The sequence below is a fragment of the Scyliorhinus torazame genome, chromosome 9 (assembly GCF_047496885.1).
Source record: "Scyliorhinus torazame isolate Kashiwa2021f chromosome 9, sScyTor2.1, whole genome shotgun sequence".
NCBI lineage: Eukaryota > Metazoa > Chordata > Chondrichthyes > Carcharhiniformes > Scyliorhinidae > Scyliorhinus > Scyliorhinus torazame.
This window is the reverse complement of record NC_092715.1, coordinates 53,918,780-53,934,488: the sequence shown is the minus strand read 5'-3', so window position 1 is coordinate 53,934,488 and position 15,709 is coordinate 53,918,780. Positions and strand designations below refer to the sequence as shown.

Here is a 15,709-nt window from a genome sequence, read left to right as displayed (position 1 = left end):
ATGCTCTCACCTTCTGACCTATTGCTCCCGTGCCCACCCCCCTGCCTTACTAGTTTAAACCCTCCCGTGTGACACTAGCAAACCTCGCGGCCAGGATATTTATGCCTCTCCGGTTTAGATGCATCCCGTCCTTCTTATACAGGTCACACCTGCCCCTGAAGAGCTCCCAGTGGTCCAGATAATGGAAACCCTCCCTCCTACACCAGCTGTTTAGCCACGTGTTTAGCTGCTCTATCTTCCTATTTCTAGCCTCACTGGCACGTGGCACAGGGAGTAATCCCGAGATTACAACCCTCGAGGTCCTGTCTTTTAACTTTCTGCCTAGCTCCCTGAACTCCTGCTGCAGGACCTCATGCCCCTTCCTGCCTATGTCGTTAGTACCAATATGTACAACGACCTCTGCTTGTTTGCCCTCCCCCTTCAGGATGCCCTCTACCCGTTCGGAGACATCCTGGACCCTGGCACCAGGGAGGCAACATACCATCCAGGAGTCTCTTTCACGTCCACAGAAGCGTCTCTCTGTGCCCCTGACTATAGAGTCCCCTATTACTATTACTCTTCTGCGCTTTGACCCTCCCTTCTGAACATCAGAGCCAGCCGTGGTGCCACTGCTCTGGCTGCTGCTGTTTTCCCCTGATAGGCTATCCCCCCCGACAGTATCCAAAGGGGTATACCTGTTCGAGAGGGGGACAACCACAGGGGATTCCTGCACTGACTGCCTGCCCTTTCTGGTGGTCACCCATTTCTCTGCCTGCACCTTGGGTGTGACCATATTTACATAACTGCGATGTATGACGCTTTCCGCCACCTGCATGCTCCTAAGTGCATCCAATTGCTGCTCCAACCGAACCATGCGGTCTGTGAGGAGCTCCAGTTGGGTGCACTTTCTGCAGATGAAGCCATCCGGGACGCTGGAAGCCTCCCGGACCTGCCACATCTCACAGTCAGAGCACTGCACCCCTCTAACTGACATTGCGTCAATTAATTAAAATTAAAATTAAATTTTTTTATTTTTAAAAAAATATTTTAAATTTTTTTTTCAAAGTTACTGTTAACTATCTGTTTCCTAGCACTAGATTTCTAATAGAAATGCGAAAGCTAAATATAGTACTCTCCGATCTCTGGCTTAGATATCCCTCTAAATTATAATTAAGTAATTATGTTTAATTAGTTACCAATGCTTAATTTTTTTAATTTAGTGTAGATTCCCAACCAGCCACTCAGGCCACAGCTTTTCTGTGATGTCACTTCAGTTTCCCCCCGACACACACAATTTGAAAAAGGTATAAAAGTAAAAATGAGTAAAAATCACTTACTTACCTTCTCACCTTCTGAGTGTCTTAGATGTTCTCAGGTTCTCTCCCTGACAGAGACTGCTCCTCCTCCTCCTCCGAACGGCTCCCGAAACTAGGCCGCGATCTTTTAAAATCTCCACTCTGACTCGCAGCTCCCGCGCTTTTTAAATCTCCCGCGCTTTTTAAATCTCCCGCGCTTTTTTCACTGTCCCGGCTCACTCACCTCCCGCGCTGTTTTCACTGTCCCGGCTCACTCAGCTCCCGCGCAGTTTTCACTGTCCCGGCTCACTCACCTCTCGCGCTGCTTTCACTGTCCCTGCTCACTCACCTCCCGCGCTGTTTTCACTGTCCCGGCTCACTCAGCTCCCGCACTGTTTTCACTGTCCCGGCTCACTCACCTCCCGCGCTGTTTTCACTATCCCGGCTCACTCAGCTCCCGCGCTGTTTTCACTGTCCCGGCTCACTCTCCTCCCGCGCTGTTTTCACTGTCCCGGCTCACTCAGCTCCCGCGCTGTTTTCACTGTCCCGGCTCACTCAGCTCCCGCGCTGTTTTCACTGTCCCGGCTCACTCAGCTCCCGCGCTGCTTTCACTGTCCCGGCTCACTCAGCTCCCGCGCTGTTTTCACTGTCCCGGCTCACTGAGCTCCCGCGCTGTTTTCACTGTCCCGGCTCACTCAGCTCCCGCGCTGCTTTCACTGTCCCGGCTCACTCAGCTCCCGCGCTGTTTTCACTGTCCCGGCTCACTCAGCTCCCGCGCTGTTTTCACTGTCCCGGCTCACTCACCTCCCGCGCTGTTTTCACTGTCCCGGCTCACTCGGCTCCCGCGCTGTTTTCACTGTCGTGACATAGTTAGCTGTTGGACACAAACCCCAGTAGAAAATCTGTTTCATGTTCCTAAATCGGTAACTCCTTGGGCAAGAGGACTCCAGTCTACATAGCTGTAGGTTTTATGTTCCTTTCACCACTGCACACTTTCACAACGCATGTTTTGTTCCAAGGCAGGGCTAGTGACATTACAATTTGCTGTTTCTCAGCTAGTTTTCCATTTATCCTCCTCAAGGCCTGCTGTAACAGGTAGTAAAGCTAAATTCAGCATTATTCTAATTGGTGGAACTACTGGCAGAATGTGGGGCGGAATTCTCCCCCAACGGCGCGATGTTCGCCGACTGGCGCCAAAAACGGCGCCAATCAGACGGGCATCGCGCCGGCCCAAAGGTGCGGAATGATCCGCATCTTTGGGGGCTGAGCCCCAACATTGAGGGGCTAGGCCGGCGCCGGAGGGATTTCCTCCCCGCCAGCTGGCGGAAATGGCGTTTGTTGCCCCGCCAGCTGGCGGAAATGGCGTTTGGTGCCCCGCCAGCTGGCGTGGAAATGCGGCGCATGCGCAGGAGCGTCAGCGGCCGCCGACAGTTTCCCGCGCATGCGCATTGGTGAGAGTCTCTTCCGCCTCCGCCATGGAGTGCCCCCACGGCACAGGCCCACCCGCGGATCGGTGGGCCCCGATCGCGGGCCAGGCCACCGTGGGGGCACCCCCCCGGGGTCAGATCGCCCCGCGCCCCCCCCAGGACCCCGGAGCCCGCCCACGCTGCCTGGTCCCGCCGGTAAATACCAGCTTTGATTTACGCCGGCGGGACAGGCAATTTCTGGGAGGGACTTCGGCCCATCTGGGCCGGAGAATTGAGCGGGGGGTCCCGCCAACCGGCGCGGCCCGATTCCCGCCCCCGCCCAATCTCTGGTACTGGAGACTTCGGCGGTGGCGGGATTCACGGCAGCCAACGGCCATTCTCCGACCCGGCGGGGGGGGTCGGTGAATGACGCCCGTGGTCTCCACTGACACTTTAATGTATGCCCTACAGGAATGAATTAATGCCATGTGTGAGCACAAGCTGGAAACATTTGTTTCAGTGTTCTAAGTCAGTTAGTCCTATATCAGAATGCCCCACATAATATTGAATATCGTCAGCATCTGTGCTATTTGAGTTGGCATCACTGCTTCCCAGTGAGATGTTTATTTATTTCTCATCATTGTTCATAACCCATCATTTTAATCTCCTACCTAAAAAAAGAACTGCACTGTTGCTCTGATTTCATTTTGACGCTCAGGAGATACTGAACAGCGAGTCATTATTGTCAAGAAATCACATTTAATCTGGCGATAATCTGGCGTCAGTTCGGCTGTCTCTGCTCAGAGTTTATAACCTAAATTAGTTTCAGTCGCATTGAGGTATTAATCCGTCATCACACAAGTCATTCCAGATCCACAGATGGGGCAGAATTGTTAAGGGCCCACGGAGGTCGATATGATGGTTGGAGGCCCGAAACAGGAGGGAAATCCCTTTGAGCCAGCTCCATGATCCATTCGCTCCTACGTGGGATTGTACAGGAGGCGGCAATGGCAGAACTGGTTACCCGATTGAAAGCAGTAGACCGTTAATTAAGTCCATTGAGGTCATAATTAAGGGCACTGTCCTAATGCCTTCTGGATTTTGCACTGGTGCATGTGGTACCCATCAAGTCAGGAGGTTGTCTATAAATTACCCAGTGATCGGTCGGCACCTGAGCTGGAGGTTCTATTTTCTTGGAGAGGTATAGCAGTGCCTGTTACTAGGGGGGCAGGGGGACGGGGGACGGGGGACGGGGGACGGGGGGGGGGGGGGGGGTGGGGTGTGCAGCTTGTCCTCAAATGCTTGATTCTCCAGTAATCATCCTACATATTTCAGCACCACTGATGGTGGGACTGCCAATCCTTTAGTCAGCCTCCTCCTGACAGGGGGCCCCACTCACAATCCTTACTTGGACGGGCTCCCAAAGGCAAACCCTTAATTGGTTGCACCCTCCAAAACCTCCCTAGGGGTCCCAATGCCAGCATCTCCTGATTCCTAACATACTTTTCATCCTGGTGCTGGGACCTGGACACAGGAATGGAAAATGTTCCAGTGGCTCCTATTTGTTGTGACAATGGAACATTCCAAACTAAGTAATCTTCTGTGGTACAAGCACTCGAGCATGTAGCCAAATAGATGGTTGACTGCATTTTATGGAATAATCATGTTACGAGGCTGAAATTGCAAGTTAGAGGGCATGATGTACCTACTGCGCTCATTGGAATCGGGCCTCTCACAGCTGATAGATCCCGTGAGAGGCCTCTTCCAGGATTCCCGATGACCGTTACGCCTCGCGAAATCCAACAAGATCTCTAACTGCGAGACGTCACGATCTGGATCCCGCTAACAATGGGCGGGATGCAGACATGCAGAATTCTGCCAACACCAGATCTAACCGGCTCCTGGGTTCTACCAGCCTTGGTGAGGACACTCCACCCTGGCTCCATTTAGCACTGATCCCCAGGCGGAATGGCACTTTTGGAGGGGGGGGGGGGCTCATAGGTAATTGGAGGCCCCAGGCGGTTGGTATCTGGGCAGTGTGGTACACTGGCATGGCTGATGTCACCCAGGCACCTTGGCACTGCCACCTGGGAACCCTGGCAGTGCTATATTGGTGCCAGCCTGGCACTGCCAATGTGCTAGGTTGGGAGTGCCAAGGTGGCATTTTGCCAGCACCAGGGATTGGGCCCAGGGATGTCCTGCCCATATGAGCTGGGGTGTGGGGGGCTCGCGGACCCCCCAAAACAGGTGAGTTGGGGTGTAGGGGGAGCCCGGGGGGTCGCGTCGACGGGTAGACAAATCAGGACCCATTTAAAAATTGCGCCCCATCTCTTCCTGCACTAACGAACAGAACTCCACAGTGCAGAAAATGTGATTGAGTGCGACATCGGCGGTGTAACATGGATGTACTGCAGCAGTAACGAATCAGATATGAACCGAGAGCGATTTTAAAAATGTTTAGCAATGAAGAATTCTTTTGGAAATTTTGATTTGGGGAAGCTGCCCGTGTCAGAAGTAGGGACAACCAGCCCCCAATGTCCCCACCCACACATCATGCTCACAACCAATGTCAGTTCAGCCTTTAAATGATGTGTGTTGTTGATTTAGATTTACTTTTTTCACAACTTCATTTCCATTTCCTCATAGAGAACCTGAATACTTCACAGCAGAGCAAGTCGCCCAGCGCTGATGTAATGAGATTTGAACCAGTTTACAGAATGTCAGAAGAGGAGAAGAAAGTCACGGTAATTAAAGCACCGCATTATGCAGGAATTGGCCCTGTTGATGAATCTGGAATACCTATAGCCATAAGGACGGTAGGAATATATTTCTCTTTTTCACCCTCTTTATTTTTTTTTGGCTCTATCAGTAATTTATTTTTGCAGCACGTCCATTATTTCCAAAATTCCTTCCTCTGTTGAGTTCTGCGTTAAAGTTGTAGGCCAAGAAATAATGAGTGGATAAGGTTTACATTCAAATCCCAATTTATAAATAGTCAAGAAAATGATAAACCCTGTTATATTTACAGGCAGCTGTCCCTTACTTCTGACCCCTCATTTTGGTTTGAACCACAAGGGCAAACATTTTGTTCACCTTCATTCTCTTAAACCTGTACCTAGCCACCCCTCTATGTCTGCTCTTTTCCTGAGGGTCAATTCCCAATCTGTTCAGCTTTTCCTTCTAAGTATATCCTCTTACTTCCGATATCATCCTTGTTAACCTTTATTGCACCTTCCTCAAAGCCCCAGTTTTGGTTGCATAATAAGGAAATCAAAATGGTGGACAGTACTTCAACTCTGTGGCTTGACTAAGGTTCAATAAAAGTTTAACGTAACTTCTCTACTTGCTCCAGATTCTATTGCTCCAGATACAAATGTTTATTTTTTTTATGGGTCTTAATAACGTCTACCTTTACTTTCAGTGATTTTTTTGTACCTATGCCATGAAAAAAGCCTTTGCTCCCCTACCATATTTATCCAAGCAGTATGTGGCCTCCTTATTCGTCCTACAAAATGTACCAAAATGTACATTTCTCCCCGTACCCACATTGTCATCATAGCTTTGGTGGCATCAATTTGTTTCTTCTCTGGCTTCCTTCAAGCCTCCCTCACTCCATGTCTCCCCCATTTTAAAACTTTTTCTTCTTCCTCTTCTATTTTATCCTCAAATTTTCCTTCAATTGTTGCCAGGACAAGGCTGTCAGGATTTTTGTTTCCAACGTCCACTCATTTATCTCTGTCCATCCAGCTGATTCTGTGCATCCTCTCGCATCAACCATATTTTAAATATGTTATCCTCCTCATGCCTTCTTTCTTTTCTGCAAATTCTGAAATTGAAAAATGTCCGTCCATAAGTGAGATTTTCTGTTGGGGGGGGGGGGTGGATGGGATGCAAATTGACGTCAGGGTGGCCAACCCCAGAACAAATCCACGTCTGCTGGGTGCAGAGGCGGGTTGGGCACAAGGCCTGCCTCTGTGACCCGGCACAGTGTTGGAATATGTAAAAAAATAAGAAGACAAAATCATTCCTCCAGCCCTCACTGCCCTCCTCACAGACACTCCCTGTGCCCCATCCAGGCCAACCCATCGCCCCCACACCCCTATGCCAACATAGCTACTCTATATCCACCCCCACGGCCCTATAACCCCAATGCCAACACATGTCCTCCATCCATTACCCTTTCCCTCTCACCGTTCCTTGCCAACTCGCCTAGTATCCTTGGACAGTTTCTTGATATCATTGACGCTTAATAGTTTTCACAGCTGGGCTTTTCCGTAACATTTCCTGGACAGTTGGACTGTTCCTGCACAGCTGGACAGCTCTTTTAAAGATTGACAGTTCCAATGAGTTCGTGCTGAAAAAGGGCATGGTCATGTTCACTGTTTTTTTAAAATGTTTTGATTGGCATTTTGCCAGCTTCTGCAGAATAACAATTTGACATATAGTGCGCACCTGATATCCATACATTGTGACATTTCTTATTTACAATTTTTACATACATTCACTCCGCCTCTCTCTCTCTCTCTCTCTCTCTCTCTCACCCCCCCCCTCCCCTCCTCCTCCCATAACTGTCCCGGGGCCCTATGCAAAGAGGCACTAACAGAGTACCCTGACTATCCATAAGAGTCCACCAAGTTCAGACCTCCTCTTACCTGTTCTAATCCAAATTCCACACTCTTGCTTTTCCCAAATCACACTTCAGTGGAGATAAACGGGTCAGTTAAATGGCCAGAGTCCTGCGCAAACTGTGCATGTGTGAGCCCCAGCCCAACCCTGCAAAGTTGGGAAATGCTGGGTTTGGGAGCGGGACTTAGAACTTTAGTCCATTTCCGGGATTTTTGCTACAATCGAGAGGCTGTCCGTCATGAAAAAAGTGCGGGCAATGGAGGCAAAACACTCGTGACTGTACTAGATGATGTTTTTCAGCTTCATGCTAATGCTTTTCCACTTACTATACAGAAATTTGTTTGCCAACTATTTTATTAGTTTATTGATGTCTTCCTGTACATTGTCACATTCTTCCTTTGTGTTAACCACGCCATCTAATTTGGTGTTTTCTTCAAATTTTGCAATTGCACTTCCGACGCCTGATCCCAGATCAATATTATAAATTATGAACAACATGAGTCCCAACACCAATCCCGGTGGAGCATTAATTCGCATCTTTTCCCAGTCTGAGTCACTACCCTTCTCTACTTTCTGTTTTGTAGCCAGCTTGCTATCCATTCTACTATCTACTCTCTGACTCCAGATACCCTGATCGTGAACATGAGTTTACAATGTAGCACTAGGCTAGAGTGACTGTTGTGATAAACTTTGTGTATTATTCACCGCAGCATCTTTTGAAAATGAACATCTATTTAAAAGAGTGAGATGTTTTCTTTGGTGATTAAATTTGTAATTTGGTGGAATTGATCTAAGAGGCCAACGCTGAATGTGGCAATGAATTTTATTTCCTAATCAGCTATCTCTCAGTGGATTGAGCACTTAATTTATAGTTATATCATTATCCCTGACCTTTTTCTGTAATATTCCCATGGAGAGCTTCAACAATTACAAGAAATGTACCGTCTCTATTTCCCTATTGCTTGAAGAAAATTAAGTTGGAGTATTAAAGCACCTATGTTAGTCAGAAATATGATTGCCATAATATTTGCAGTTTACTATTAACAAAACAATGCTGTTAATTGGTCATCTGAAACTTTATGGGTGGGATTCTCCCAACGGGAGTCTAAGTGCCGATGCCGGAGTAAAAACCGGAGGTTTTCCTCTCGGCGCCCATTCCCAGACCTCTATTCTCCCCCCCTCCGTGGGGCTAGCAGGGGCGCCGCGCCATTTATGGGGGCGGGGCCTCGGCTCGGCATCAGAGACCCGGAGCTGCGTAAAAGACGCGGTGCCTTGGGTCCCGCGCATGCGCAGTTGGGCCGGCCCCAACTAGCGCATGCGCCGTGGCCGTCCTCCCCAGGCCGCCCCGCACAAACATGGCGGATGGATTCAGGCTCACCGGCGGAAGAAAGGAGGCCCACCGACAGAGAGGCCGGCCCGCCGATCGGTTGGTCCCGATCGCATACCAGGTCACTCCGGAGCCCCACCCCCGGGAAACGGAGCCCCCCCCCCCCCCCCCCCCCCCCCCCCCCCCGCCGGCCGCCCCCCAAGCCTTTGTGACGAGTACCCGCCGGCAGCGACCAGGTGTGGACGGCGCCGGCGGGTGTAGGCTGTTTATACGCGGCCGCTCGGCCCATCCGGGCCGGAGAATCGCCGCTTGCCGTTTGCGGCGATTCTCCAAGCGGCCCGGTGCGATTCGCTGGTTTCGGGGAGGGGGGGGGTGGGAGAATCGCGTGCGGGGGGCGGCGTGGCGCGATTCGCGCGCCGCCCCGGCGATTCTCCCACCCGGCGGGGAGGGAAGAATACCGCCCTATATAAATAATCTATACAGTTACTCAATTTACTGTACAAAACAGCCCAAGTTAAAGGGATAGCAGAAATTCTAATTTGAACAAGTCCTTTCTCAATAATAGTTTCACTTTTGCTCCATCCCCCAACCCAAAAATTAATAATTTTGTGAAATTTATTGCAAATACATTGCTAGCTATAATTAATCAAGTCATTAAGTTCACGTTGCTTTACATTGCCATCAAATGATAGCCCAAGACCTTGCTATCATTATCTAAGTTAGGTGGATAGGCCAGATTAAATTGCCCCTTAATGTACAAAGGTTAGGTGTGGTTACGGGGATAGGGCGGAGGAGTTGGGCCTAGGTAGGATGCTCTTTTGGTGGGTCGGCACAGACTCGATGGGCTGAATGGCCTCCTTCTGTACTGTAGGGATTCTAAATTCTATACTTCCCATATGATGTTGGCATTGCTGGCTCCTTAGGAACTTTAATCATCCTGGTAGATGTCAAGAATATGGCCAATGAGGGAAAGGAAGAATGGACTTGAGTATTTAACTCGCGAATGAGAAACCTACTAGAGCTCTAGAGTCTTGTGTGACATATTGGGGAAAGCTGAGCGCCCGTCATTCTGAAGGGAATGGTTATGGAGCAAGAAAAGAAACAGAAAGACAAATGATGGGCCTAGAGAAGGTGTGCTGCTAAATGAAAGCAAAAAGAAAGAGAAAAATGAAATATGCAAAGAAAAGTAAACAGAATGGAGAGGACAGAAATTACAGTCTGAAATTGTTGAATTCCAGGCTGTAAAGTACCTAATCAAAAGACAAGGTACTGTTCATCAAGCTCATATTGAGCTTCACTGGAACAGTGCAGCAGGCCAAGGACAGTGGTATCAACATGAGAGCAAGGTGAAGACTTGCCAGTCACTGGAATCTTGGTGTCATGCTTGCAGACAGAATGGAGGTGTTCTACAAAGTGGTCCCTTATCTGCATTTGGTCTCCCCAGTGTAGAGGAGACCACATTGTGAGTAACGAACACAGTAGATTTAAGTCTACTTCTTTCAATTTAATTGCTGCTTCACCTGGAAAGAATGTTTGGGGCCTTGGGCATCGAGAAGAGAGGAGGTAAAAGGGTAGGTGTTACACCTCCTGCATTTGCATGAAAAGGTGATGTGGGAAGGGAATGGGATTTTGGGATAATTCGGAAAATCTAACAGTAAACATTTTGTTTTGGGCTTTGCATGTTAAATGTGATTCCACGATTGGGCAGCACTTGTTGAACAATCTGGTGTGTGCTAAATAGCTACACGAAAAACCAGTTTAAGGTAATTGCTCAAGCTCATTATGTGACTCATTCACACTTGCTTGAAGCATTAATATGCAGTGGCATACATTCATACAATGTTCTCTGCAAACAGAAAGAATAGGCTGGATTCTCCCGCCCAATCCTACCCAATATATTCAAGCCTTTTTTGAATTATCTAGGAGCTTGGGAGAGTCTATTGTTCCCTGTTTCTTTATCCGTGGCAACGCCTCAGTCAAGCAGTCAACTTGCCCAGTAATGACCACCCTTTTCCCCTGTAATATAAACTGTTATGATCATTTGAAACTTGGCATTCATGTGTTTGTCCTGTTGCATGCAAGATGAAAAGATTCAGCAACATGTTACTGTTTATAGTAATACAGCTGTTCGGTACAACCAAGCGACTGAGTGCTTGTTTATGAGTGCTTCTTTCAATTCAGTCAACTGCATTCACTGCTCACAGTGTGGGTCTCCTCCACACTGGGGAAACCAAGCACAGATTTGGGTGACAGCTTCGCGAAACATCACTGACAATCCTCAAGTGCAACCCTGAGCAACCGATGGCCTGTCGGTACACTGTGAATGCCAATATAATCTGGAGGAACAGCATATGATATTTTGGTTAGGCAGTTTGGAGCCTTCTGGACTCGACATGAAGTTCACCAGTTTCAGACAGTAATCTCTCTCCCGTACTTTTTTTCTTTTTCTTTTCCAGGCTTCAGTTTTTCTCATATTTTTGCTTTCAGACACTGGCACAGCCCATCTCCGTACATCTCTTGTTGCTTCGTTTTTCTTCTTGTCCAATCACTATCCTCTCTGACTCCTCCGTTATTCAGTCTCTCTTGTCTTCCACCGCATCACGGACCTTCCTTTTGTCCCTTGCTATTGCGTCCACAACTTCCCCTCGTTTTGCTGAAAGGTCCCCGATGTGTAACGTTACCTCTCTCCAAAGGTGCTTCCCAATCTCTGGAATAGTTCCACCATTTTCTGTTTTATTTTCCAATTTCCAGCAGCTGCAATATTCTGCTTTTCGGTTTGTATTGTTGTGAAGTTGGAACCAGTGGTTTTCATTCTTTGCAAAGATTAAATTGGTTGTAATTTGTTAGAGAAAAACGTTTTATCTCCTGTCCTAGTTCTTTTAGAAAAAATTAAACTTTAAATTATTTCCTCACCCACATTTTCTTTCCTCCGAGTATTATAGTAATTTACTGATATTACAAGTGGGAACGTTTTTCCAAAGGTTTGAGTTGAAAACATTTTACCACCTCAGAAAAAAACTTCTGTAAAATTCCATCTATTAATCTTTCATGTTCTGGATTTATTCATAAGGCCTTTAATACCTTTTGAGTCTAGCTCCCCAGAGGTCGGGTAAAGGCACACACAACATAGTACTATGCAAAGTTAAAGCGCATGAGATTACAGGTGGTGTCTTGAGATGGATAGAAAGCTGGTTACCAAATAGGATGCAAAAGGTTGGAATAAATGGATCTTTTTCTGATTGGCAGGCAGCGACGAGTGGGGTACCACAGGGATATGTGCTAGGACCCCAACTGTTCACGTTATATATTAATGATTTGGACGAGGGAAGTAAATGTATTCTCTCCAAATTTGCAGATGATACAAACTGGTTGGGAGGGTGAGCTGTGAGGAGGCTGCAGAGATGTTTCAGCGGGATTTGGACAGGCTGAATGAGTGGTTATATACATGGCAGATGCTGTAATAATAATAATCTTTATTAGTGTCACAAGTAGGCTGATTTAAGTGATTAGAGTTTTTCGAGGAAGTCAGAGTGGATAGAGGGGAACCAGTAGATGTGTTGTATTTGGACTTCCAGAAGGCTTTGACAAGGTACCTCACAAAAGGTAAAGTCATAAGATAAGAGCCCATGGTGTTGGAGGTGGTATATTGGCATAGATAGAGAATTATCTAATCGGCAGGAAACAGTAATTGGGGATAAAGGTTTCTTATCTATGTCAATAAGACATCATCGCTATTAATCCTTGCAGTTCTTTCTCATTTAATTCACTTTTGTAACTCATTTCTCCCTCTTCCAATTTTCACTCTCTACACCTTCCCTGAGCAATCCAATAGAAATCTCTGCTCCTGTCTCCATCAATTGTGACCCTCAACTCAGAAACACACAGTAACTTCTCCCCTTTTCCACACTGTAATGATTAACTTTCAGAGTCTTCATCAGTGACCAAAAAGGTTTATTTAGTGATCCTGAAGAGCACCAGCGTGTTTGCAGTTGGTGCTAAAATAGCTCCACCTAGGAGAACGCCTCCCCCGGGGTGACTTCACATTCTGACTCCCGATTGGTCACGCAGACCAGGTGACCCTTACTCTGCTGTGTTCCCCTTGAAGAGACAATCACCACAGCCACTATTGCCTAATCCCCAGAAAGCACAGTTGAAATTGGAAACTTGCTGTGATGGAAATTGGGAGTGGCGTCCTCTGTCCTGACATTTCGCCCATTTCAACCCGTTGGATTCACCAACGCTATCTTCTTTTCTGTTTCAGCTGGGGCAGCACAAAGGTCTGGGACACCAATTGTTTCAGCAGCAACCACTGTCCTAATTTGTTGGTCGACTCCCTTTGTCACAGTTCGACATTTTAAGTTTCCATTGCGATTTGTTTTTGTTTGTTGCAGCACGGTAGCATGGTGGTTAGCACAATTGCTTCACAGCTCCAGGGTCCCAGGTTCGATTCCGGCTGAGGCCACTGTCTGTGCGGAGTCTGCACATTCTCCCCGTGTCTGCGTGGGTTTTCTCCGGGTGCTCCGGTTTCCTCCCACAGTCCAAAGATGTGCAGGTTAGGTGGATTGGCCATGTTAAATTGCCCTCAGTGTCCAAAATTGCCCTTAGTGTTGGGTGGGGTTACTGGGGATAGGGTGGAGGTGTGGACTTGGGTAGGGTGCTCTTTCCAAGAGCCGGTGCAGACGCGATGGGCCGAATGGCCTCCTTCTGCACTGTAAATTCTATGTAAAAAAATTCTATGTATCCTTTTAAGGGGCTGTCCCCTTAATTTGTCTCAGAACAAAATTTGTTAATTTGGTTTTACTGATTTACCCTAAAGAGTATAACGGAGTACCTGGAAGGAGGCTGCTCTTGCAGAGGATATCTCTGCCTTGAAATGCTCCAGTTAAAACTACTTGGGGCCTTTAAATGGCTCAGGTTCAAATGACTGAGCTGAGAGTGGGATTTCCACTCGTGTCCTCGGAATAGAATCCCGACCTTTAACCCTGACTCTGCCCAGTTTGCGACAGGATGCGCTGATCAAGATTAGGGATACTGATAGTAGGACCAGAAACTGTTTCCATCCGTTGCAACTAGTCTATATCAGTCACCTTGTGGTCCTTGTGCTACTGAATTCGGGGCAGTTGTGCCTCAGTGATGCAGAAGGAACTAAATTGTGACTGACCAAATTCATCCCACTGGATCCTAGAGCAGAGAAAATGTTCATCACAGCAGCCTTGGCTGTTGCATGTACAAGGCTTCCATATTTGGACTGCACTCCCGTGTTGACAGCTATTGTTAACTTGACTCCCTGTTCTAATGTGTGTAATTATGCCTCAGGATTGAACTGATCTGTATCTATTACAACCCTGAATAATTGTGTCTGCTATTTCTTTGTGAAGCTGGGGACGTACAGTTCATACAGAGTTCACCCTCATTATTAATTGGTGGTTAACCTGTGTCTGTTATGCCAGAATTTCTTATCACTTCAAACTCAGGGTTACTTCAAAAACAAAAGATTGAAAGGTGAATAGTTTCCAGACACCAACTCTCAGTGTCGATGATACTAATCCTTCGCATATATTTATGCTGTGCAGCAACAGTAGATTTCTTACTGGCTTAAATTTGTAAATAGAAGCAGATTACGCATTTGTTTTTGCAGTTAAGTGCAATTTATATTTAGTAGCATTTGTTTTCCTCCCTTCTGTTTTCCTCTCGTTGCTTGAACTTTGAATTACTGTTCTACAGGCTTCTGGTGCTTTAAGTTGGCCTGGATTTCTAAAAGGTCGATCCCACTCCCTTCAGAGAATTCTATGATGCTCTATAGGAACAGAAATAGGCCAAGTAGCTCCTCGAGTCAGTTCTGTTATTCAATGAAGTCCTGGCTGATCTGTGACCTAATTCCGTTAACGTGGCTTTGCCCCATAGCCTGCAATAGTTTTATCTAACAAAACTGTCAATCACTGTCTTAAAATTAACAATTGATCTAGCATCAATTGCCATTTGCAGAAGAGCGTTCCACACTTCTACCACCCTTTACATGAAGAAATGCTTCCTAATTTCACACCTGAATGGTGTGGCTTTAATTTCGACAACAAGTCCATAGTTTTAGACGCCCTAACTAGTGAAATAGGGGAGATTACAGTTTGTCTTCATATCATGAACACTTTGATCAAATCACCCGTTAACCTTCTAAATTCTGGAGAAGACACAACATAAGATCAGAGGCCTCTGTAAAAACTCAGCAGGTCTTCCAGCTTCGATCAGGAGAGAAAACGGAGTTAATGTGTGAGTCCATTCACACTTCGGACATGGTCTAATGGCTGGGGTCGTGATGAGGCCTGTAAATCTTGCGAGATTTACCCGGCTCGTTATGCCTCTTGCAAGACTTCACGATCTGGATCCCACCCATGATAGACAGGTCCTAAATTTGCCTATTAAAGTGTGGAGTAAGACTCACTTTAATGTGCACTTGCCGGAGTTACCCAAGGTGCGGGATCTAACCGCCGCATCTCGGAGACCCCGACGAAGTGCCGGTGAGCACTGGTCTCGAAAAACAGGGGTGATTCGTAGTGGCACTTTGGTCGGGGGGTCTCCCAAGCAATCAGAGGCCTGTTGGTGATTGGTATCTGGGCAGGGTGGTCCCCTGGCACCCTTAATGCCACTCATGAACACTGGCAGTGCCACCCTGGCACTGCCAGTGTGCCTAGGTGGCACTGCCGGGTGCATCGCGGCACTGCCAGGGTTCCAGGCTGGCAATGCAAAGGTGCCCAGGGAACCTTTTGCCCATGCTGGGAATTGGACCCAAGGGTGCCCTGCCCTTATGAGGTGGGGTGCGGGGGGCTCAATGACCACCCCCTAAAGGTGAGTTGGGGTATTAGAGGTGTCCAGAGGCCGCGGTGGAGGGGGGGTCTAGAGATCAGAGAGCCATTTTAAAATGGCACTCTGATTTCTTCATGCACTGCCGAGCAGAGCTCATTAGTGTACGAAATGGGACTGAGTGCGGCCTCGGCAGGGTATTCCTCGCCGAGGCCCTGGAATGAAGCAGAGTCCCATTTTATAGCTGGGTTTTTCTCGGCGCTGCAAGCATTGGGAAGCAC

At 47.7% G+C, this 15,709-nt stretch overlaps 1 protein-coding gene across 25 annotated transcripts in view; it reads left to right on the top strand.

Moving 5' to 3' along the window:
- The window catches only part of LOC140429207 (sorbin and SH3 domain-containing protein 2-like), a 1,121,994-nt gene that overhangs the window by 825,438 nt on the left and 280,847 nt on the right, over window positions 1–15,709 (top strand). For 24 of the 25 annotated variants that reach the window (XM_072515915.1, XM_072515921.1, XM_072515920.1 and 21 more), the window contains one exon: window positions 5,327–5,496. In XM_072515915.1, the coding sequence (XP_072372016.1) occupies window positions 5,327–5,496 (170 nt within the window). The remainder of the gene's footprint in view (window positions 1–5,326; window positions 5,497–15,709) is intronic. The other variant, XM_072515903.1, reaches the window with a different exon arrangement.